At 37.1% G+C, this 19,645-nt stretch overlaps 1 protein-coding gene across 1 annotated transcript; it reads right to left on the reverse strand.

The window, feature by feature from the left end:
• Positions 1-6,483: 6,483 nt before the first annotated feature.
• Positions 6,484-16,055, reverse strand: LOC4345200 (threonine--tRNA ligase, mitochondrial 1). Its single transcript, XM_015795221.2, has 20 exons — positions 15,674-16,055; positions 14,896-15,133; positions 14,671-14,730; positions 14,490-14,579; positions 14,205-14,279; positions 13,751-13,879; positions 13,579-13,668; positions 12,991-13,079; positions 12,801-12,897; positions 12,600-12,686; positions 12,412-12,496; positions 10,913-11,007; positions 10,780-10,812; positions 10,368-10,454; positions 9,331-9,423; positions 8,671-8,763; positions 8,371-8,592; positions 7,293-7,364; positions 6,972-7,043; positions 6,484-6,758 (listed from the first exon to the last, which is right to left on the reverse strand). The coding sequence occupies exons 1-20, from the start codon at positions 16,006-16,008 to the stop codon at positions 6,663-6,665; spliced, it is 2,238 nt and encodes a 745-aa protein (XP_015650707.1). The 5' UTR covers positions 16,009-16,055; the 3' UTR covers positions 6,484-6,662.
• Positions 16,056-19,645: the final 3,590 nt, after the last annotated feature.

Genomic DNA, 19,645 nt, shown 5'->3' on the forward strand with positions numbered 1-19,645 from the left:
TCCCTAAGCACGGAAAACGGAGCAACATATTTTCTATGATTAATTAAGTATTTACTAATTTTTAAATAAATGGATTAATATGATTTTTTTTAAGCAACTTTCTAGAAACTTTTTGCAAAAAAGTGACGTTTAGCTGTTTGAAAATTGTGCGCGTGGAAAACGAGGGAAGTGGGTTGTTATAGTTGGGGAAAGAACTCAGCTTTAGTACATTTAATGCCTCTCAAGTTGTTATAACAAATTATCAACATAAAGCACATCACAATTTGTAAAATATGTAGAAAATTCATATTAGCTCCAAATCTTGTGAACTCAGTTTTGTTAGGTTAAGAACTATTATCTTTCTTTAACAAGAACATAAAGTAACACATTCTGTACAAATAAACACCTAAAAATATAGGGAAATTACTAACATTGGACACGCTACAAATTGTAAAATACATCAGAAAATCATACAAACTCCAACAATTATGAAACCAAATGGGTTAGTCTTAGAAAACAATTATCTTGACCTCTGCAAAGTCAACTTTAACCAAATCACCTATAAAAAGTATTTCACGACACTACCTAGATAAATAATATATTCCCTCTGTCCCAAAATATAAACATTTTTAGGCCCTCTTTGTTTAGACTTATAAGCCAGCTTATAAGCCGAAATGTCTAAGCCTAAACAAACAAGCAGCTTATTCATTTGGCTTTTTTTAAGCCATAAGCCACTCTAACACTATTAAGGCCCTCTTTGTTTAGGCTTAGGCTTATTGGCCTAGACTTTTAAGTCAGCTTATTAGCTTATATGATTTATAAGCCGGTGGATTTAATGTCCTAAGTTTAGTAGTTGAGTCATACATCTACCTCACATAAGCCAAAAAAGCTTCTCCAACCTAGCTTTTGGCTTAATAGTGTTAGAGTGGCTTATGGCTTCAAAAAAGCCAAACGGAAAAGCTGCTTGTTTGTTTAGGCTTAGACTTTTCGACTTATAAGTTGGCTTATAAGCCTAAACAAAGAGGGCCTAAGCCAAAAGCTAGATTGGAGAAGTTTTTTTTTGGCTTATGTGAGGTAGATTATGACTCCACCATTAAACTTAGGACATTAAATTCACCGGCTTATAAATCATATAAGCCAATAAGCTGACTTAAAAGTCTAAGCCAATAAGTCTAAGCCTAAACAAAGAGGGTCTTAGCATAGTATCAAGTAAAACATTTTTAACTTAGACTATTAATAGCAAAAGAATAAAAAAGAACAATCATGTAAATTTATCATTAAACAAACTATCATAATATGCTACTCTTTTTATTTAAAACATCTTATTTTTATAGATATTGTTGGCCAAAGTAGCATCTCGAAGACTGTGTCAAAGTCCAAAAATGCTTATATTTTGGGACGGAAGGAGTACCCTATATCAGCACAAACTTTAGAAATTCATAAGTCTTAAATAAAAAGAGATAAAATAGAAATTTCTTCATCTAAATTCATCACCTACCTACTGTGCACAAATCATGCATTTTAGAGCATTTTGTTTTTTTTTTTGTATATTTTGGTATTTAATTGCATACCGTGTAAATTGTATAGATAATTGCGATAACGGTGAAAGAGAGACTTACGTGCAGGTTCTCCCCTCCTCCCTTTATCACCTTGAACCCTATGATTTGGGCGAATGAAATTGTTTGTTTGCAAAATCGCACGTGTATTTTGTTAATACCGATATTTAAAATTTGGTAAAATGGTAGATATAACCTATTTGCTGCATGATCCACCTTGAAATATTGACAACCCTCTGTTTGTAACCATAGCTTTGGTTTGAGTTTTTTCTAAATGCTCGATTGGGTCTATAAATGCTTTATATGCTTCCATTTGCTTAGCCAAGCCTAAAACTATACAAATAATCATTCTTAACACTTTACAAATGGAGTTTTGGTATTTATTTATTTCTGGACAGAAGTGAAAAGGTTAAGTATTTGTGAACTAAAATGTGTATAGAATGGTTTTAGACTTGGGCGGCAAGTGGTGTACAAATGGTGGTAGTTGTACACTAATAGGGGGAATGTCCGGACTGAACTTCGTGCCACTAACTAATGTTTTATCGTACATTGACATGTGCTATTTTATGGTGTGGACTTAGCTAAATAAGTTATTTAATATCTAGCCTTGCATTTTGGTAGGCCGGGAAAGTATGGGCAGTGCCTATTGACCCGTTAATGGTATAGCAGGGCTATCTAGAGGAGCTACCTATTTGCTCACTGGGAGTAGTTTAGGTGTCTAAGTTTGTCCAATATGACAGTACAATGCCTCATGGAAACAGATGCGTTTACCGCCACGGCCTTAAGTTTAAGGTGGTGGCCCGTCACCTAACGACTCTAGGTCATTCCTAGAGTGGGTTCACACTTATCGTGCTAGTGCAAGACTAGGCATTAGGTAATGTAAAGGCTTCGTTGCAACTTCTAGATCACATTCAATCTCTAAAGTGCGGTAGTGCTTCACGAGTACGAGACAAACTAGAGTGTTCATTTCATGTGACTAAAGTTGTGCAAACTCTGTAGAGTCTAAAACTAATCGATTAGTCGTACTCGCGGTCATAAGCGACTTGGTGAAGTGTCATGAGTATAGTTTTATGCTTTTAAATTATGTTTGTGGAATGTGGATTTGGAATTGCAGATTTGTGTTGAGTTTGATGATTTTGTAATGGAATTTGCGCCATGTTGTTGAGGAGGGCAGCAAGGATAATAATATGATATGCTATGATTATTCATGTTATCTACTTATATTCACGCTTTAAAAATGCTTTAAAGACTTCCTTGCAAACGTTTGTGAACTAAAACTTGCTTTATGCTAAAAATGAACTATATAAAGCTTTCCTTTAAGTATTAGGGTGTGTTTAGTTCGCGAAAAGAAAATTTTTGGGTGTCTCATCGGATGTTTGACCGGATGTCAGAAGGGGTTTTCGGACACGAATGAAAAAACTAATTTCATAACTTGCCTGGAAACCGCGAGACGAATCTTTTGAGCCTAATTAAACCATCATTAGCACATGTGGGTTACTGTAGCACTTATGGCTAATCATGTACTAATTGAGCTCAAAAGATTCGTCTCACGATTTCCATACAAACTGTGCAATTAATTTTTGTTTTATCTATATTTAATGCTCCATGCATGTGTTCAAAGATTCGACATGACGTTTTTGGGAAAAATATTTTAGGAACTAAACCAGGCCTTAGCCTTGCATTTAGTATGCTAGGTTTGACTGCTTGCCAATGTACTAACTCTTGCTATACATATTTGCTACCTCCGTCCCAAATTAGTAGTCGCTTTGACTTTTTTCTTGTAACGTTTGACCATTCATCTTATTTGAGAAATTAGTGCAAATATAAAAACGGAGAAGTCATACTTAAAGTACTTTTGATAATAAAGAAAATCACAAACAAAATAAATAATAATTTCATATTTTTTTAATCTCTACTACTTTAAAAAAATAAGAGGTGCTTCCATCGTCCGTCAAAAAAACCGGACCAAAAAAACCAAATTTATCCGATAAAAAAACCGGGCGAAAAAAGTGCTAAAAAAAGAAAAACCAAAACTGTCCGATCCAGAAAAAAGAGGCGAAAAAACCGGCGAAAAAAACCAAAATTGTCCCATCTAAAAAAACCGGGCGAAAGAAAAACGTCCAGAAAAAAGAGGCGAAAAAAAAACCAAAATAGTCCTATCCAAAAAAAACCGGCGGGCGAAAGAAAAAAAAGCAAAAAAATAAAAAAAAAATGTCCGACTCCTATCCGATTCCCTCTTAGAAACGAAAAAAAAGTCCGACTATAGATCCGATTCCTCCTTAAAAACGAAAAATCAATCTATACCGTGATATCTCACATATCTCGGTGAAACAAAATGATGTGCCGGATTAAAGATCTGTTTACAAAAAGGAACCTACAGGTGGAGGGCATTCCATTTTTATATGATTTTAATTTTTGGGTTTGTACTTTTGCATTTGAGTCCCTATAATTTTTATATTTACATTTAAATCCCTATAATCTTGCAATAAGGTACTTGAGGTTGTTTTTGTTAAAAGTAATAATAAAAGAGAGAGAACAAAAGCATAAAGGTGCATAAAAAAAGGAAAGGTGCACAAAAAAAAAAGAAAAACAACAACAAAAGTTCTGTATCCCCTAAGTGGCGGAAAAAAACCGTAGATCCGAACGGAAAAAAATCCGATTCCTATAAAAGGCAAAAAAAAAAGTGGTGAAAAAAAATACTAGATTCGATTCCTTTAAAAACGGGAAAAAAGTCTGATTCCTATAAAGGCGAAAAAACCGAAAAAACATCTAAAAAAGTTCGTCCGATTCCCTAAGAAATTGGCGAAAAAATGGTTCGTATAAAATAAATAATGCACACGAGAAAAAAATGGAAAGGACGAAACAAAGTCTGATTTCTAATCAATATATATCTCTTCTCTATCTCTAATATAATTTAACTATTTAAAAAGAGAAAATGCACAAAAAAAATAAAAACAATTCAAAAAAACGCGTGAGAAAAAAGTCAGAAAAAAGCGCAAAAAAATGCTAAAAAATTGTTTTCCATCTTCCATAAAAAAATAAAAAAACGCGCAAGAAAAATTATTTCCATCATCGGTGATTTTCTTAAAAAAAACATGCGAGGAAAAAACTGTCAGAAAAAACGCGCCATTTTAAAAAATGGTTTTAAAAAACTATGCAAGAAAAAAACATAGTCTATTAAAAAAATCGCTCTGAGTCGGATAGGATCCATCGATTTTTTACCACCTACTACACGGCTTTTATTTCGTCATATATTCTCCTGTATTGATAAAAAGCAAAAAAAGAACATTTGAAAAAAGCAAGCAAAAAAACGCACGAGAAAATAATTGTAAAAAAAGGCAAAAACACACTAGAAAAGAAAAGCAAAAAGAGGAGAAAAATATGGTTTTCGTTGTAAATAAAAAAGCAAAAAAAAACATGTTAGAAAAAAAAACTTTAGAATGAAATGCGCCATTTCTGAATGGTTTGAGAAAATCGCGCAAGAAAAAAACATTGTTTATAAAAAAACAAGCTGCTCTTTAAAATACAAACATTGTCATTGAAATGATTATTCATGAAAAATGTATATTATCATTATAATTTTTTCACCCATGGCAACGCGCGGGCATTTTTGCTAGTAAGACAAAAGATCAAAAGTTACAAAAAAAAACCACAAAGCTACAAGTATTCTGGGACGGAGGTAGTACCTTTGTTTTTTTTGGTGTTGAACTTAGTTTATTTTGAGTGATCGAGAACTGTTGCTTTTGTTTAGGACTTCTCTATTGGAGGTCTACCCCTTATTAGCTTGCTTGTGGATTGGATAGCCAAGCTTTGGTGGATCTGATTATATCTGGCTAGTCGGCCTATGTAACTATATCTAGTTATAATATGAAATTTTATTTAAGTTACACCTTTTTTTATTTGTGTAATATTAGTATAGATGAAAGTGCGGGACTAATACTTAGACCCTGTTTGTTTCAGCTTAAGATTATTATAACCTAGATTACTAAATCAGATTACTCTAAGCTAAATTATAATAAGCTAACATAAAATAAGCTGCGAGTTGTTTGTTTCTCTGGATTATTGAAGACATCTGAGAGTAGTGGGTCTTTAGCCACTCAATAATGTGAAAAAAGCTTCTCTAGAGGAGATTATTAGATTATAGTAATCTGGCTTGCAGATTATAATAACCTATTATAATGATCTATTTGTTTGTTTTAGCTTACTCCTTATAATCCAAATTATAATAATCTTAAGCTGAATCAAACGAGGCCTTAGCTTAGGAACTAGTCATACATGAGAATGAGTTTAGCGCATTTAAGATGTTGTATAACTAGCAATTTTTGTTAAGTCTCCTAAGATGTGTAATATACAAAGGCTGCGTTCATTTCACGGGTTGGGAACGCTACTCTCTAGCACGAAAAACGAAACGGTCCATTAGCGCTTGATTAAGTATTATTAATTTTTGTTTTAAAAAATAGATCGATTTTTTAAGCAACTTTCGTATATAAACTTTTTACAAAAATGCACCGTTTATCCGATTGAAAAACACACACGCAGAAAACAAGGAAGAGGGGTTAAGAACCGGCTTGAACAAAGGCAGCCAAAGTAAACTGCTCAACTAGTTCTTAGACTTAACTTATGACGGATGCATCATCTATATCCCCAAACTCATAAAATACACAAAACTTATTAAATTAAATTGTATCGTTTCGTTCCCAAACTACCACGAGCGCACTAGCGCTCTAGGATCCTACATTGCATGCCACCTGGACGCTTATGTGGCATCATTACCAAACCATACACCAATTGACAAGTCATACCCACCTAGATGACACAACTAGACAGGTTGTGTCCTTTACTCCAAAACATAACATTATGAGAAAATAAGATCTGCAAATGGTTTAAGTGGAAATATACGCTAAGTTGGGGTAAATCCAATTAGAGACGCAGTTCATGTTAGCAAGAGTTGATCAAACACCCATCCCTATATATGTCGCTGATGAAGAATAGCACACTTTCGTTATTAAGAAAAGACAATCAGATGTACTTTTGTCAAGAAATAAAATAGCAAGATTACACTGCCCGCTACACCATCAAAATCACAAATTTGGAGTAAATTCTTAGCAAAAGGGTGTGAAATCAAAATCATTTGTAAGCTGCTACTTCCTCCTTAAAACGTGTGATGATGTCATCAATGCTCACTGTGGCTAGTTCAGCTTTGTCCCTTACCCTGACGCTGACCTGCAATAGCGTAAGCCATAATGATAAGGCAACCGTATAAATAATATAGGACTACACATTTCATATGAACCAGTGGGCTGTTTTTTTTAGTTATCTGAGGATGACTACTTCATCTCTTGAATTTAATTGTCTAGTTCACCTGTACATATGGATGGCAGAAAGAAATAATTATTCCACATCTCTAGTGAAAACAGGGGTGCAAAGGGTAAAAACCTGTCCAGTCTCTGCTTCTTGTGCACCAACGACAAGAATGTAGTTGAATTGGGCTAATTGAGCCTCCCGTACCTGCAAAGATGAAAAATGGTCGTGACCAATTCACAGATTACATTGTTGAGAACCGTGTAAACTAAATTACTAAAATAATAGAACTTTCTTGCAGCATGGGCAAAACCAAAATGGAACAGTCCCTGCAACAAAAAATCAGAACAATGCATACCACATATTGTTGCATACCTCCGTTTTGCTATTCAAAGAGTTGAAAGCAAACAATAATAAAGGACAAACATAAATTACACTATGACATGATGGAACTACCTTCTTCTGTATTGTCCTGTCTGTCTCATCGATGGCTACATGAAAACCAGCTTCATGTATCCTAGCACGGACCTGAGTACAGAAGAGAACTGATTAGTTACCAAAATTCTTACTCCACTGTAAGCAAGGTTTCATTTGACCATGCGTGGAATTAGTGGGCGAACTTCAAAATGTATTATGTTTATAAAAAGTACATTACTAATACACCCAAGTGTCATCTGGAATCCATTTAAGATAAATTGAGCCAATTAAAATAATAATGGACTAGACAGACTTCCAATGCTGTGTGATGAAATCCACTCAATACAAAAACGAAGCCTAATTAATAAGGAATAAACATTTCCAGCACTGCATGGATGTTTATATCCATCAAGAAATCGAGGAAGTATATATGATCAAATAAGAAACCAAAGACAATCTTGTACTGTTGTTATCATTTCATCATGAGACTTTTTAAAAGCCATCCTCACCTTGCAAAAAGAAAGCTAATGTTGTCTGGGACTTAAATTAACAATTAGCTGAATAGTTACTCATGCAAACATATCAAAAAACTTATGTCAGACAAATGTGTGAGATCTGATAAATCAAAAAGAAGCCCTTAGCTGTGGATAATCTGTATCAAATTGGACTTGCATTCGAACGACATCAGGCTATAATTTAAAATAAAAACCTGCATCATGCATACTACAGTCTAATGACACGTGTAAATTGTTTGGCATTTAGTTCGGTACATAAGTATTCTATGAAATAAGTTGACACAGTGCATCATGCAGTACAAAAAGTTTAAAAATATTTCACAGCTGGGGGTTGTAGCGATAGGTTCACCAGACAAATTCCACGTCAAAATAATAGTAACATATAAAAAAATTATACATGTTTAAAACCCATCAGGCAACTCAAATTTAACAAGTAGTTTTTATTGAACTAAAAGAAATATAGTTTGGACCACCACGGAAAACTAAGACAAAGCACCACCTATCGAATCAGAAGGTACTAGAAGATTTTCACACTTTGATCAATGGAGAAGAGCTACTAATTAATAGTAATTAGTAAATTCTATGACACAAGGACCTTTTACCTGTTTAGCGTATTCCACTGAATTGGAAGATATGGAGCAAACAATGGCTTGGCGAGGACTCAACCACAAGGGCCATTTACCATTGTAATGCTCCAAAAGAATAGCAAACATCCTTTCAACAGAACCTAGGATTGCCCTGTGAATCATCACAGGCCTCTCAAGTTTGGCTTCATCCTCTGCAGAGTAAGTCAGCTTGAAGCGTAGGGGCAGCTGAAAATCGAGCTGTAACAGGAAATGAAGTTTAGATAAATAACCTTCTATTCTGTCTACAATTAAAAACAAAATGACATTCAATATAACCTGTAGAGTTGCACACTGAAATTTCCTCTTGAGGGCATCAAACACACCAATATCAATTTTTGGACCATAGAAGGCACCATCACCTTCATTGATCTGCATGTAGACATCTAAATAAGTACACCAATAAGGGATAAAAAAACTGCTAGGAAACAACCAGTAATCACAACTTGCGAGCCAGACTTCAAGATTGGGTATTCCGCCAGTATTACATCCAAACTTCAGATTGAGAATATGAAATTATTTGAAATTTAAAAATGACAGGAACCAGCCAATTGAGTCAAAGAAGAATAATCTCTCCTAAGATGTTTACTGAAAACATTACCACTAAATTATATTTCTATCAATATTATCCGGCATAAAGAAATATATTTGTATCAATAGAAATCAGTATTAAAAAAATATATTTCTATCAATAGTAATCAACATACAGTACATGTTGTTACCAAAACGACATTAGAGTTAAGCCAAAACTAAATAAAGCATAATACCTTTTGACAAAGGACTCTAGTGATAATGCTGAGTGCAGGTAAAATTAAAAATAGTGGAAGAAATTAGTGCAAACTCTCGTTAACCATATTGTGAAAATAATGAATGTTGGAAATGCACTTCTAATAGCATAGACTGAAACAAACATTCTGAGGGGAGTGACTGTCATAGTACCTGCCATGGCTTTCCAAACTCATTTAAGGCTTCTGTCAGCTGTTGCTCTGCTTTGTTCCAGGTTTCAATATCACCTAAGTACTTTTCTGGTCTCTGCAAAAAAAAAAAAAAGAGAAAGATATGCAACATTACAACCATGCTGAGGATCAAGCCATAACCATCAGTTATTCACATATTGTTCCGTAGGATGCTGAGAATTTCCCAAACATTAGCAGTTCACAATAGTGATAGGAAAATGGGAAAACAACTACCTCTGTCCACAAATATAAGCATTTCTAGGTTGTTCAGCAGATATTAAGGTTGAGGAGAAAGACTTTGGTGCCCCTCATTAAAGGAGGAATGGAACAATTAGTACTGTGGAATGCCTTATATTTGTGAACAAATATCAAACACATGGAATGCTTATATTTGTGGACAGAGGGAGTACATAGATGCAAAATACAAGTAACATGTTCAACATCTGGCATGCTTATTTTCTCAGCACATGTCCAAAGCCCACATACAATGATAAATTATGATTCGCCTACAACGATTGAAATTAAACAAAAAGTATGAAATGATCTACGATGCCAAAACAGAGACTAGCAGGTTCATAGGCCTTTCATAAACCTCACCAACCTCAGGTTCACAATACACAGTGCAAAAATGGATTGTATCGTACCAACATAGTTATACTTCATAGCCAGTTCGATTTTCCTTCTACGTTGTTCAAGAAATGTGCACAGGAATTCCAGTAGGACCATAGGAGATGAAATGACTTGTTAACCTTTAAAAATTTGTATAGAGATAACCTTTTTTTCTCTTAAATGCAATCATCACAAAGTTACCTGGTATGTTGGGATTTAGGCAGGAGTAGACATGGGAAGCAGAAATGGTAAAAAGATACTTAACCAACTTCATCCAGATTATAACAGCAACCTAACACTTGCTAAGCATCTATTTATGTGACTTCTCGAATACATATTGAAGTTCCAAGAATCCTAGTTCCTGTGAATTTCTAGATGCTATTAATCATACAGCAACAACGAGATGATTACCGTTGATAGCTCCAATTCATATTTAAATCCAAATATCTCGTAAACATAATTGATGAAGTCCAAAACAGCCTTAACTTCGTCCTTGATCTGCAACAAAGAAAGAACTCTTAAGAAAAGTAGGCCCTTATACAATCAGGGGACACTATTTAAAATTATCCGAAGCACAGTGCAGCTGTTAAAAGGAGGTTGTGATTAACACCATCTGAAACATTGTGAAAACAAATGGGAATACAAACTAGCATCCATACAGTATGCAAGTCATGAACATCTAAATATTATGAGCTTCTGGTGCCTAAACTAATTTATGTCACACAGTGTAAATACACTGTTCAGTAGCATGTCATTATGATTGCAATGGCACCCCTTCCCTACTAAAAACAGATATACAGAATGGTGCAGAATTCAAACTTACTTGGCTTTCTCTGCAAAAAATATGGGCATCATCCTACAGGGAAAATGCATCAGAAGTGGTTAAAACAAGGAGATTACTAACTGGATTGAATTAGTATAGAAATTAACAACCCACAAAACAACATTAGCATTACCTGCTGGAATCTTCTAACACGTGTCAAACCTGTAAGTGCACCACTAAGCTCATTCCTGTGAAGGACTCCAAAATCAGCCATCCGGAGAGGCAATTCTGCAGCATTTTAATTAAGTTGTTAGTGTTAAGAAAAAGGTTGTCAAAACACAAAAACACAACACATCATATATAAAATTCCCCTTGCTATAATATTAGAAAAGGGAAGTTCATCATTTATATCAATAGCAAAAGCCAATAGTTCAAAATGTACATGTGGACAACAATTTCAGTACTACATCATTCACCAAAAAACAATTCACTAAGTAATTCTAGAGCCGTTACTTTTGCCGAATTAGGAATTTAATTTAGGGGTGGGCATTCGGTTCAGTTCGTCGGTGTTTTGAAAAGTTCGGTCATCTGAAAATAGAGACCGAAACACATTGGAAAAAAAAATGAATACTGACGAATTCGGTTTCGGCTAGTTCAGTTCGGTCTCCGGTTGTGACCAAACTAACCAAGATATTACAACTGCTGTTTTACACATCCAAAAAGAAATCATAGAATACTCAAATCAGCCACAGAATCAACTCATATAATCCCAAAATCAGCCACAGAATCAACAGAAATCAACACAAATTAGATCTATGCACAATACCCTACATAGATGAAGTTCAAATCAACACAATTTGGAGCAAAGAGCACGAGATGTAGCCAGCGGGCATAGACGTGTCCACCAATCCGCTGCCATCAGGGGACCATGGGCAGGGAACCGCATGTTCACAACGGTGGCGACACCAGTGTTCCCCAGCAACCGCCGCCTTGAGCTCTCCGGCGTGGCAGAGCACCGAGAGCCTCCTTGAGATCTCTGGTGAAGGTGGTCCCCACTGTTGATGGCGTGGAATTGCGGCAACGGAGGCAGAGTGTTGCAGAGACAGCAGCATGCTGTGGGGGCACAGGCGGGAGCCAGGGCGGGGCGGCAACAGCAGCGTTTGCCGTGTGTGGGAGGAGTCGGGGTAGTGGTAGGAGAAGTGGGGACTGGGGAGTTAAGAGTGGGGAGGTGAGGGGAAGTTAGGGTTTTCTCTCTTGGGCTGAACTGGACAAGGCTTATTGATATGTTTCGATTTCTCAATTACCCGAGCCTAATAACCAAAATAACAGGACTAAATTCAGTTATTGAGAGCTGAAGCCCGATATTTTTACTGGATTCCAGTTTGGGTCATTTCGGGTTCAGTTCTTCGTCACGGTTAATTATGCCCACCCCTAGTTTAATTGCCAGACAACTAAGGAACTGTTTTTGCTGCCTACATTTTCAGTTTATGAAAATTTTAATGAGAAAGCACAAGCCACTAGATAATAAATGTGCATGCACAATATCAAAGAAATAGAGGGAGAATTAAATCATAGAAGAAAAACAGTTCATACAGGCAGAAGGTTGAAGCGATTACTTTGACAGCAGGAATTTTCACTTGATAAAAGAGATACATTTTGTGATACAACTATGCCATTATGAAGGAGATTTACCTCTGTATGAACGAACCCTGTGCTCAAACATTAGGCAATGGCCAGGACAATTCATTGGCTTGAGACCAAATTCCTGTTTCTCAATCTGCAAGAATAAGACCAACAAGCACCCAGTAATAAAGATCGTAATTCATCCAAAATGTAATCTATAATATGTACAGAGCAAATCCTCTGCACACTAGACTTACCTCAAAAACAAACATATTCTCCTTGTAGTTTGCAGCATGTCCAGAGGTTTCCCAGAGTTGCATATTGTAAATATTTGGGCTCAAAACCTGAAAATACAGACATCATGAACAGAGAGAAACAGTGGAAATGCATGCCCATGATCTAGTAATCTAATCATAATCTGAACAAAAGATTGACCAGCCAATCAAATTAATGCCCACCTCTTGATATCCTCTATCTCTGTATTGCTGTCGCAAAAAATCCATCAATTTGTTGTATATTATAGCACCATGTGGAAGGAAGAAGCAGCTTCCTGGACTGCACAGTCAAAGTGAATCAAACATCCTGAGGCAGAATAGAAGCCAAGGTAAATTAAGATATGAAAAAGTCAAACCGAAAACCTTGAGTTACCTAAGTTGATGGAAAAAGAAGAGATCCTGGGTCTGTCCTAATAGCCTATGATCACGCTTCTTAGCCTCTTCTAGCAGATGTTTATATTCCTATGGATTATTGAGCAGGAAACATATATGAAAACCATAGTGTACCAGTGATAAAACAAATGGATAAAAAAGAACTTAGGAATTAGTAACTTGTAAAATAGCTGACAAGGGTTGCACTGTCTGAACCTAACCATGTATTAATTGAAGAAATTCGTAATAACTGACTAATAAAAAGAAACCATATACTTCTGTAATGACAATTGTTGTTCAGTTGGGCAAATCAACCCCAACCTCCACCAAAGCACAGAGCCCATAGATACACTTTTGAGATATAGTTGTATATTTTGTGCAATTTACATGCCATGTAGTGCACGCTAAACTTCCTGCCAAATCAACTCCAATCTTATCACAATGAAATATTAATACTCTAGTGTCTAAAATGCAAACATAGAGGGTACATTATTGTGTCCAGTAGCACAGACATGATAGCACAAAAACAGACTCCACATTAATTAATGAACGCCCATATCTGAACAATAGCCAAAATCATATGCTATACCTTGAGACGTTTAGAATCAGGAAAAGAAATTCCATATACTCTCTGCAGGCTCTCTCGATCTGCTTTCCCTCTCCAATACGACGATGATGCCTACATATTTACATGCAAGTACAAATTGGATAGTTCCATAAAAATATTGGCAAGCAAAAGCTTAAGACAACCAAAGAATTACCTTAAGACAAGCAAAAGCTTTAACAAAGGAAGTATTGGGGATGTGTGGCCCACGGCAAAGGTCAACTAGAGGACCACATCTGTATACTGTAATGGTCTTGTCTTCAGGCAACTCATTAATGATTTCAACCTAGAAACACAATTCAAACAAATAAAAAATTTAATAAAATCTCAAATGTGATATAAGCAGAAATAGATATTTAGGGCCTCATTAATTCGCTTATGCTTATGCTTATAAGTCAAGTTTTGAAATTTAGAACTTAATTTAATTTAATTTTTTTCTTGTTTCTTTCATTATAGTTTATTTTACAGCATTTTCTTTTGAGTCGTTTTAGTCACAAATGATTTTTTTTGTTTGTTAATAAGCAATTCGGATAAGCATATGAATAAGCGAAACAATGGGACTGTTAGAGTACAAGAAAAGATCAAGAACAAGCATAAATCAGGAATTTTGCCTTAAATTTATTTTCTGCGAACATTTCAAGGGCCTCTGCCCTGGAGACCTCAATTCGTTCAAATGGTTGTTTTTCCTGCACCATGTTGGGTTAAAAACCAAGAGTTAGCAGATAGATGATTCCAATTACGTTACAAAGAAAACATGGCATAATCATGGAATCCAATAACGATATCACACTTCATGACAGATTAATATCAAATAAGTCAAAGAGTAAAACTGCTAAGTAGCGTCCACAAAAAAGGGTAAACACAAACTTTAAAATGAGTTCAAAATAAGAGCATACCGCAACAGCTTTCTGTGCTTGGGCATCAATGATACCAAAATGTGTCTCATTCAATGTCAGATCATTGTAGTAGGCATCATAATAGAAACCCTTAACAGGTAAAAGTAGAAACATTATGTTAATCACTAAGAGGGCTTATTATCTTTCTTGCACTGAACACGATTTTTGATTAATTCAATACCTCCCCTCTTGTAGTACATGGCCCAATACACAGCTTGCAGCCATATGCCCTCTCAAGAGACTGCAAAAGTGCATCTTCAATTAGAAAATACTGAATTCAAAAGGACTTATAGCAGAGAGACATGCAAAATCACTCGATGTGTAAACAAAAAAGAAAAAGAGACAACCATACAACTTGCTTAAAGAAAAAAACATGATACAAGGAAATTATGAAGCTTTAACTCACTTCTCCAAGAATATGAGCACTTGAGTGCCAGAAGGTGTCACGCCCTTCATTGCTATCAAACTTGAACAACTTCAATTCACAATCACCTTCCAGTGGCCTCGTCATATCCCACAGTGTTCCATTCACTTGAGCTATCAAGCAGCTATTTGCTAATCCACTTGATATCTCCTTAGCAATATCCATAGGGGTTGAGATCCATTTCTTTCCGTCCTTGACTGCACCATCTGGCAAAGTTATCCTGAAGAAAGTTGCAGGGAAAAAAATCACATGAGAAGAATTAATTGCCATTGCCATTGTGCTGCACATTGCAGGTCACAGTGTGCCACATTTGTATTGTAACTAGCAAAGGTACATTGAGAAAAGGAAACCTAAGCACCATATAATCAAGGGTTTTCTATATTAGAATATTTAGGCAGAAGAAATGCTTGCCGTCTCTATTTTCTTATTAAAGACAGATGGATGTTAAAGTTGAATAACATTATGGCATTATTATGCAGTTTGCGCAGCGCCCATTTTGTCGTCGCATCGACATTCAAATATTCCCAACACTCAAAATCCGACTCCAAATTATGCAGCACAAAGCATGGCTATCGAGGATATTCCCTTGGTGTGCTATATGCCTATATCTACATCTCAATGCCTGAGACATCTGCCATCCATGTAGTATCTAACTCCATTTTCATCTATAACGCGCCGCAAGCATTACGGTTTCCGAATCAAAGCCCTCCCAGTTTCTTAACTACATCAAATTCACAACGAATCGCAGAACGGGGCTCACCTGATGGGCTCGCCTCCGATGTTGAGGCGCTCGAGGGCCTGCTTGGCCTGGATCTCCTCGAACTGCCGGATCCGCTTCTGCGTCACCGCCTCAAGGTAGGCCACGTCGGGCTCGACGTTCGGTGCCGAGGCCGAGGCCGAGGTCGTCGCCTTCCCCTTCGCTTCCTTCCCCTTCCCGGCGGCGGCGGCGGAGTTCTCCCCCATCGCCGCGGCGGAGAGGGGGCGGAGGGAGGCGACGCGGGGTGGGCTGCTGCGCGGGCGCGGGAGAGGGGGGAAGGGGCGGGGCGGGCGCTGCCGGAGGAGCGAGAGGCCTCGTCGCCGGAGGCAGACGAGCATAAAGTGGCGGCGGCGGCGGCGGCGGCGGCGGATGGATTAGGGTAGATAGGGGTTTGGGCCGAGCCGAAGAGGGTTTTGATGGTTTTGGGCGTTTGACTCCCCTCGGTGGGATGACGACAGCATGGGCAGGTACGGTAGAATTACCGTGGGTGCCAAGGCTGCAATTGGCTAATCGCCGTGGGTGCCAAGGTTGTTTGCAGTCTAATTTGTTTTTTTAGAAGCTTGGGCGCTTGGCACTGCCGCTGGTCAAGTTTGCGTTTGGCACCTCACTCTGATTTGAAAATTGTATTTGGGATTTTTGTTATGCTTTAATATTTTTCTTACACTCGCAAAGAGATAGGAATATCTATAAGTGTAATTCTTAAAAAAAATGTTTGAATACATGATTATGTGTATGATAATTTTTCAAAGGCACAAATGGATAAATTAACTACTTCCTCCGTTTCATATTATAAGATTTTTTAGCATTACCTACATTCATATAATGTTAATGAATCTATATATATGTGCGTTAAGATTCAATAAAATCTATATGAATGTGAGTAATGCTAGAAAGTCTTATAATATAAAATGGATGGAGTATTACAGAGTTTAAAAATATTGTTTTGAAAAAGTATTGGAAGAAATACTAATGAAGAAAGATTTTTTGCAAAAAAAAAAATCGGAGCACTATGGGCTTTTGGAAAGTGTGCTTACTAGTCCAAATTCCTAAGAATGGAACCTTACGATTCTTTCTCATAATTTTGTATTAACGCTATAGCTTTTTTTCGCTAAGACCTGTAAAAGTTGAATTTTAACTTACGTGTTTAAAGAGTGATATATCACATATTAATATATCTTTCTATTTTTTTAAAAAAATAATATAACTATTTGGGATATCTTCTCGAGAGTTTAGAATCCACTTCTTTATCTTAGATAAATGCATCCCCTTCCTTACTCGGCAATATAGTGCGCGTGTATACTATCTCTCTCTAAAAACATAATCTCTAAGAACTTCTAAAAGAAGGCCTTGTTTAGTTCCTTTTTAAAATTTTTTTAAGTATATGAACACACATTTGAAGTATTAAACATAGACAAATAACAAAATAAATTACAGATTCCGCCTGTAAACTGCGAGACGAATCTATTAAGCCTAATTAATTTGTCATTAGTAAATATTTACCGTAGCACCATATTGTCAAATCATGGCGTAATTAGGCTCAAAAGATTCGTCTCGCAATTTACATGTAAACTGTGCAATTAGTTTTTTTCGTTCACATTTAATGCTTCATACATATGTACAAATATTTGATGTGACGGAATTTTTGAAAGTTTGAAGGGGACTAAACACAACCAAAGATATATTTTCTCTTTGTAAATAATATCCCTATGATATCAGTACGTTGTTTAAAGTATAAACATAATCCCCATCACTATCTAAATAACAAAGGAGCAGTAGCTGCATCAAGTATCTAAAATCACCACTACTATACTGTTTGACTGGGTATATTTTAATCTTCTTTAGTCGCTTCCACCGTCTTGTTCCTCCGCATCAACGCCAAAAATCCGCACAACGATTGATGGAGGCGCCAACACTGTCCCTGCTCCATCTCCATGTTTAGCCACCTCCGTTTCTGTCTCAGCCAGTGGCAATGCCACCGCCGCGGCGATGGCCGCCGAAGCTGGAGCAAGTGTAGGCGGCGCCGCAAGTTGTCCGCGTGGCGCGAGGAGAGGGTAAGGTCAAGGTACTTATTGTAGTGCTCCCTCTTGTGGCCGCCAAGTGCCACTCCTGTCAGTTACTATTTCCCGCACACATTGCACGGGTGCTTGCCCTCCGTCTTGCCGGCACCGGCGCCGCCACTGCCGCCGGCGGCAGCCAGCTTGTCCCTGTTTGATGTGGCCAGCCACGTGGCCACCCATCCCCTGGTGTGTCTTATACTCCATGCCGCAACCCTCGTACTTGCACCTGTACGGTCCACCTGATCGTGATACTCTAGGTAACCGAGCCAGGGGATGAACCCACGCTGCCGCCGCAGGCAGCGGCAGCGGTGGCTCTCCTTTCTCGTTCTCGTTGATGTGAAAATACGAGGCCTGGGAGATCTGCTTAACTCCAGTGCAGGTCAAAAACTTGTCTTTAGGTATGCTAGCGTACCAGTTAATTTGATCCTGCAATCAACAAGAAACAAAGACAAAAAAAAACCGCGGTTAAATCCATAAACGATAGCCGATCGGCTAAGTGCCGATGACATATCATTTATCTTTGAGCCGATGTCATAAATGCATCGATCGACAGTCATTAATAAGAACTAGATCTGCTCAATCGGCTGTAGATATTAACGGTATATAGTCCTTATATCGATATATACTTAAATCAAGTGATTGAGATAGATCGGTCACCGTGCCGAGACAGTATAAATCACTTAGATCGAAATATATATTAATAACAAGACTATATGTGTTTATAGCAAAGCCGATCAGATAGATCTAGCGTATATCGGCTAATACTCCGATACCACTCTATATTAAGATATTAAAGTAAGTAAGATATACCAAACAAAAAGCCTAATATACTTAGATGTAACAAGATCTTAACATAAAGGGCAGATTTAACATGTCAATAAGGCAAATAAGATAAATGTAGTTAAATCAGGTAAGATCGGCTGAAACCTCGATACTACCCTAATCGGCAACCAAAGACAGGCTAGAGATTGAGATTCTAATCACGACTCATAAGATCAAACTCAACTGATGCAGCTATAAGTATGAAAAGAAAGAAAATATCTAGACAATCAAGCCGTTGGAAATTTCATAGAGTGGTGGATATCATATATAATCTAAGTCAACGTCGGTATTTAACCTAATCGGCTACCCTCTTCTGACAGATGTTAGCCGATTGTAGGTTAGATAACGATATCGTCGAAGATTATGTAGGATATATGATAACTCGACGAGTTACATAAACAAGATTAGAGTATCATAAAGATGGAAGCACTAATCCCGAGAACGCAAGCCGCCATAGCAAGTTTTACCTCTTGTTGAAGATCGAAACCGATACAGCTTAACCCGAAAACAAGAACTCGTAGTAAAAAGGGTGGCGATGCGCCGAGATTGTATTGAACGTGTGTTAGTTTGATTACATGGGGCTCAGGGTCTATTTACACCTGAGAATTACAAAATATGTCCATATCGGACATGACTCTTATCTCTAACAAACTCTAAAATACCATAAGTCTTTGCGGCAGACTTTTGCCCAAACATATCTCTAAGGAAATTACATAAAATATCCTAATTAATAGATACAATTGCCTTCTTAGGACTCTATCCATCTGTGGCAATCATCTTGAAGCACGTCAACCTAAACCAACAACATATGTTGCGTCATATTGTCGGATGGCTCAATCGACTAACCCAGTCCGACTCGAACTCTGCCGATTTTAGTTGTAGCCGATTCGGACTTCAGCCGATCCTCACTCTGTTTCCGGGACGATTTCCATCTCGAATTCCATCTCGGTTTCTTCTTCATCTCCGATCCTTGGATTACCAAATTTGGTCGTTAACACATGCCCCCCAAGTTCGGAATATTAGATAATGTTTCGGATTTGCCATACGTCGACTCCGAGAGAAATCCTCTCGTGCCGTTTTCTGACCGTTAGTCAGT

The sequence above is a fragment of the Oryza sativa genome, chromosome 8 (genome assembly GCF_034140825.1).
Source record: "Oryza sativa Japonica Group chromosome 8, ASM3414082v1".
NCBI lineage: Eukaryota > Viridiplantae > Streptophyta > Magnoliopsida > Poales > Poaceae > Oryza > Oryza sativa.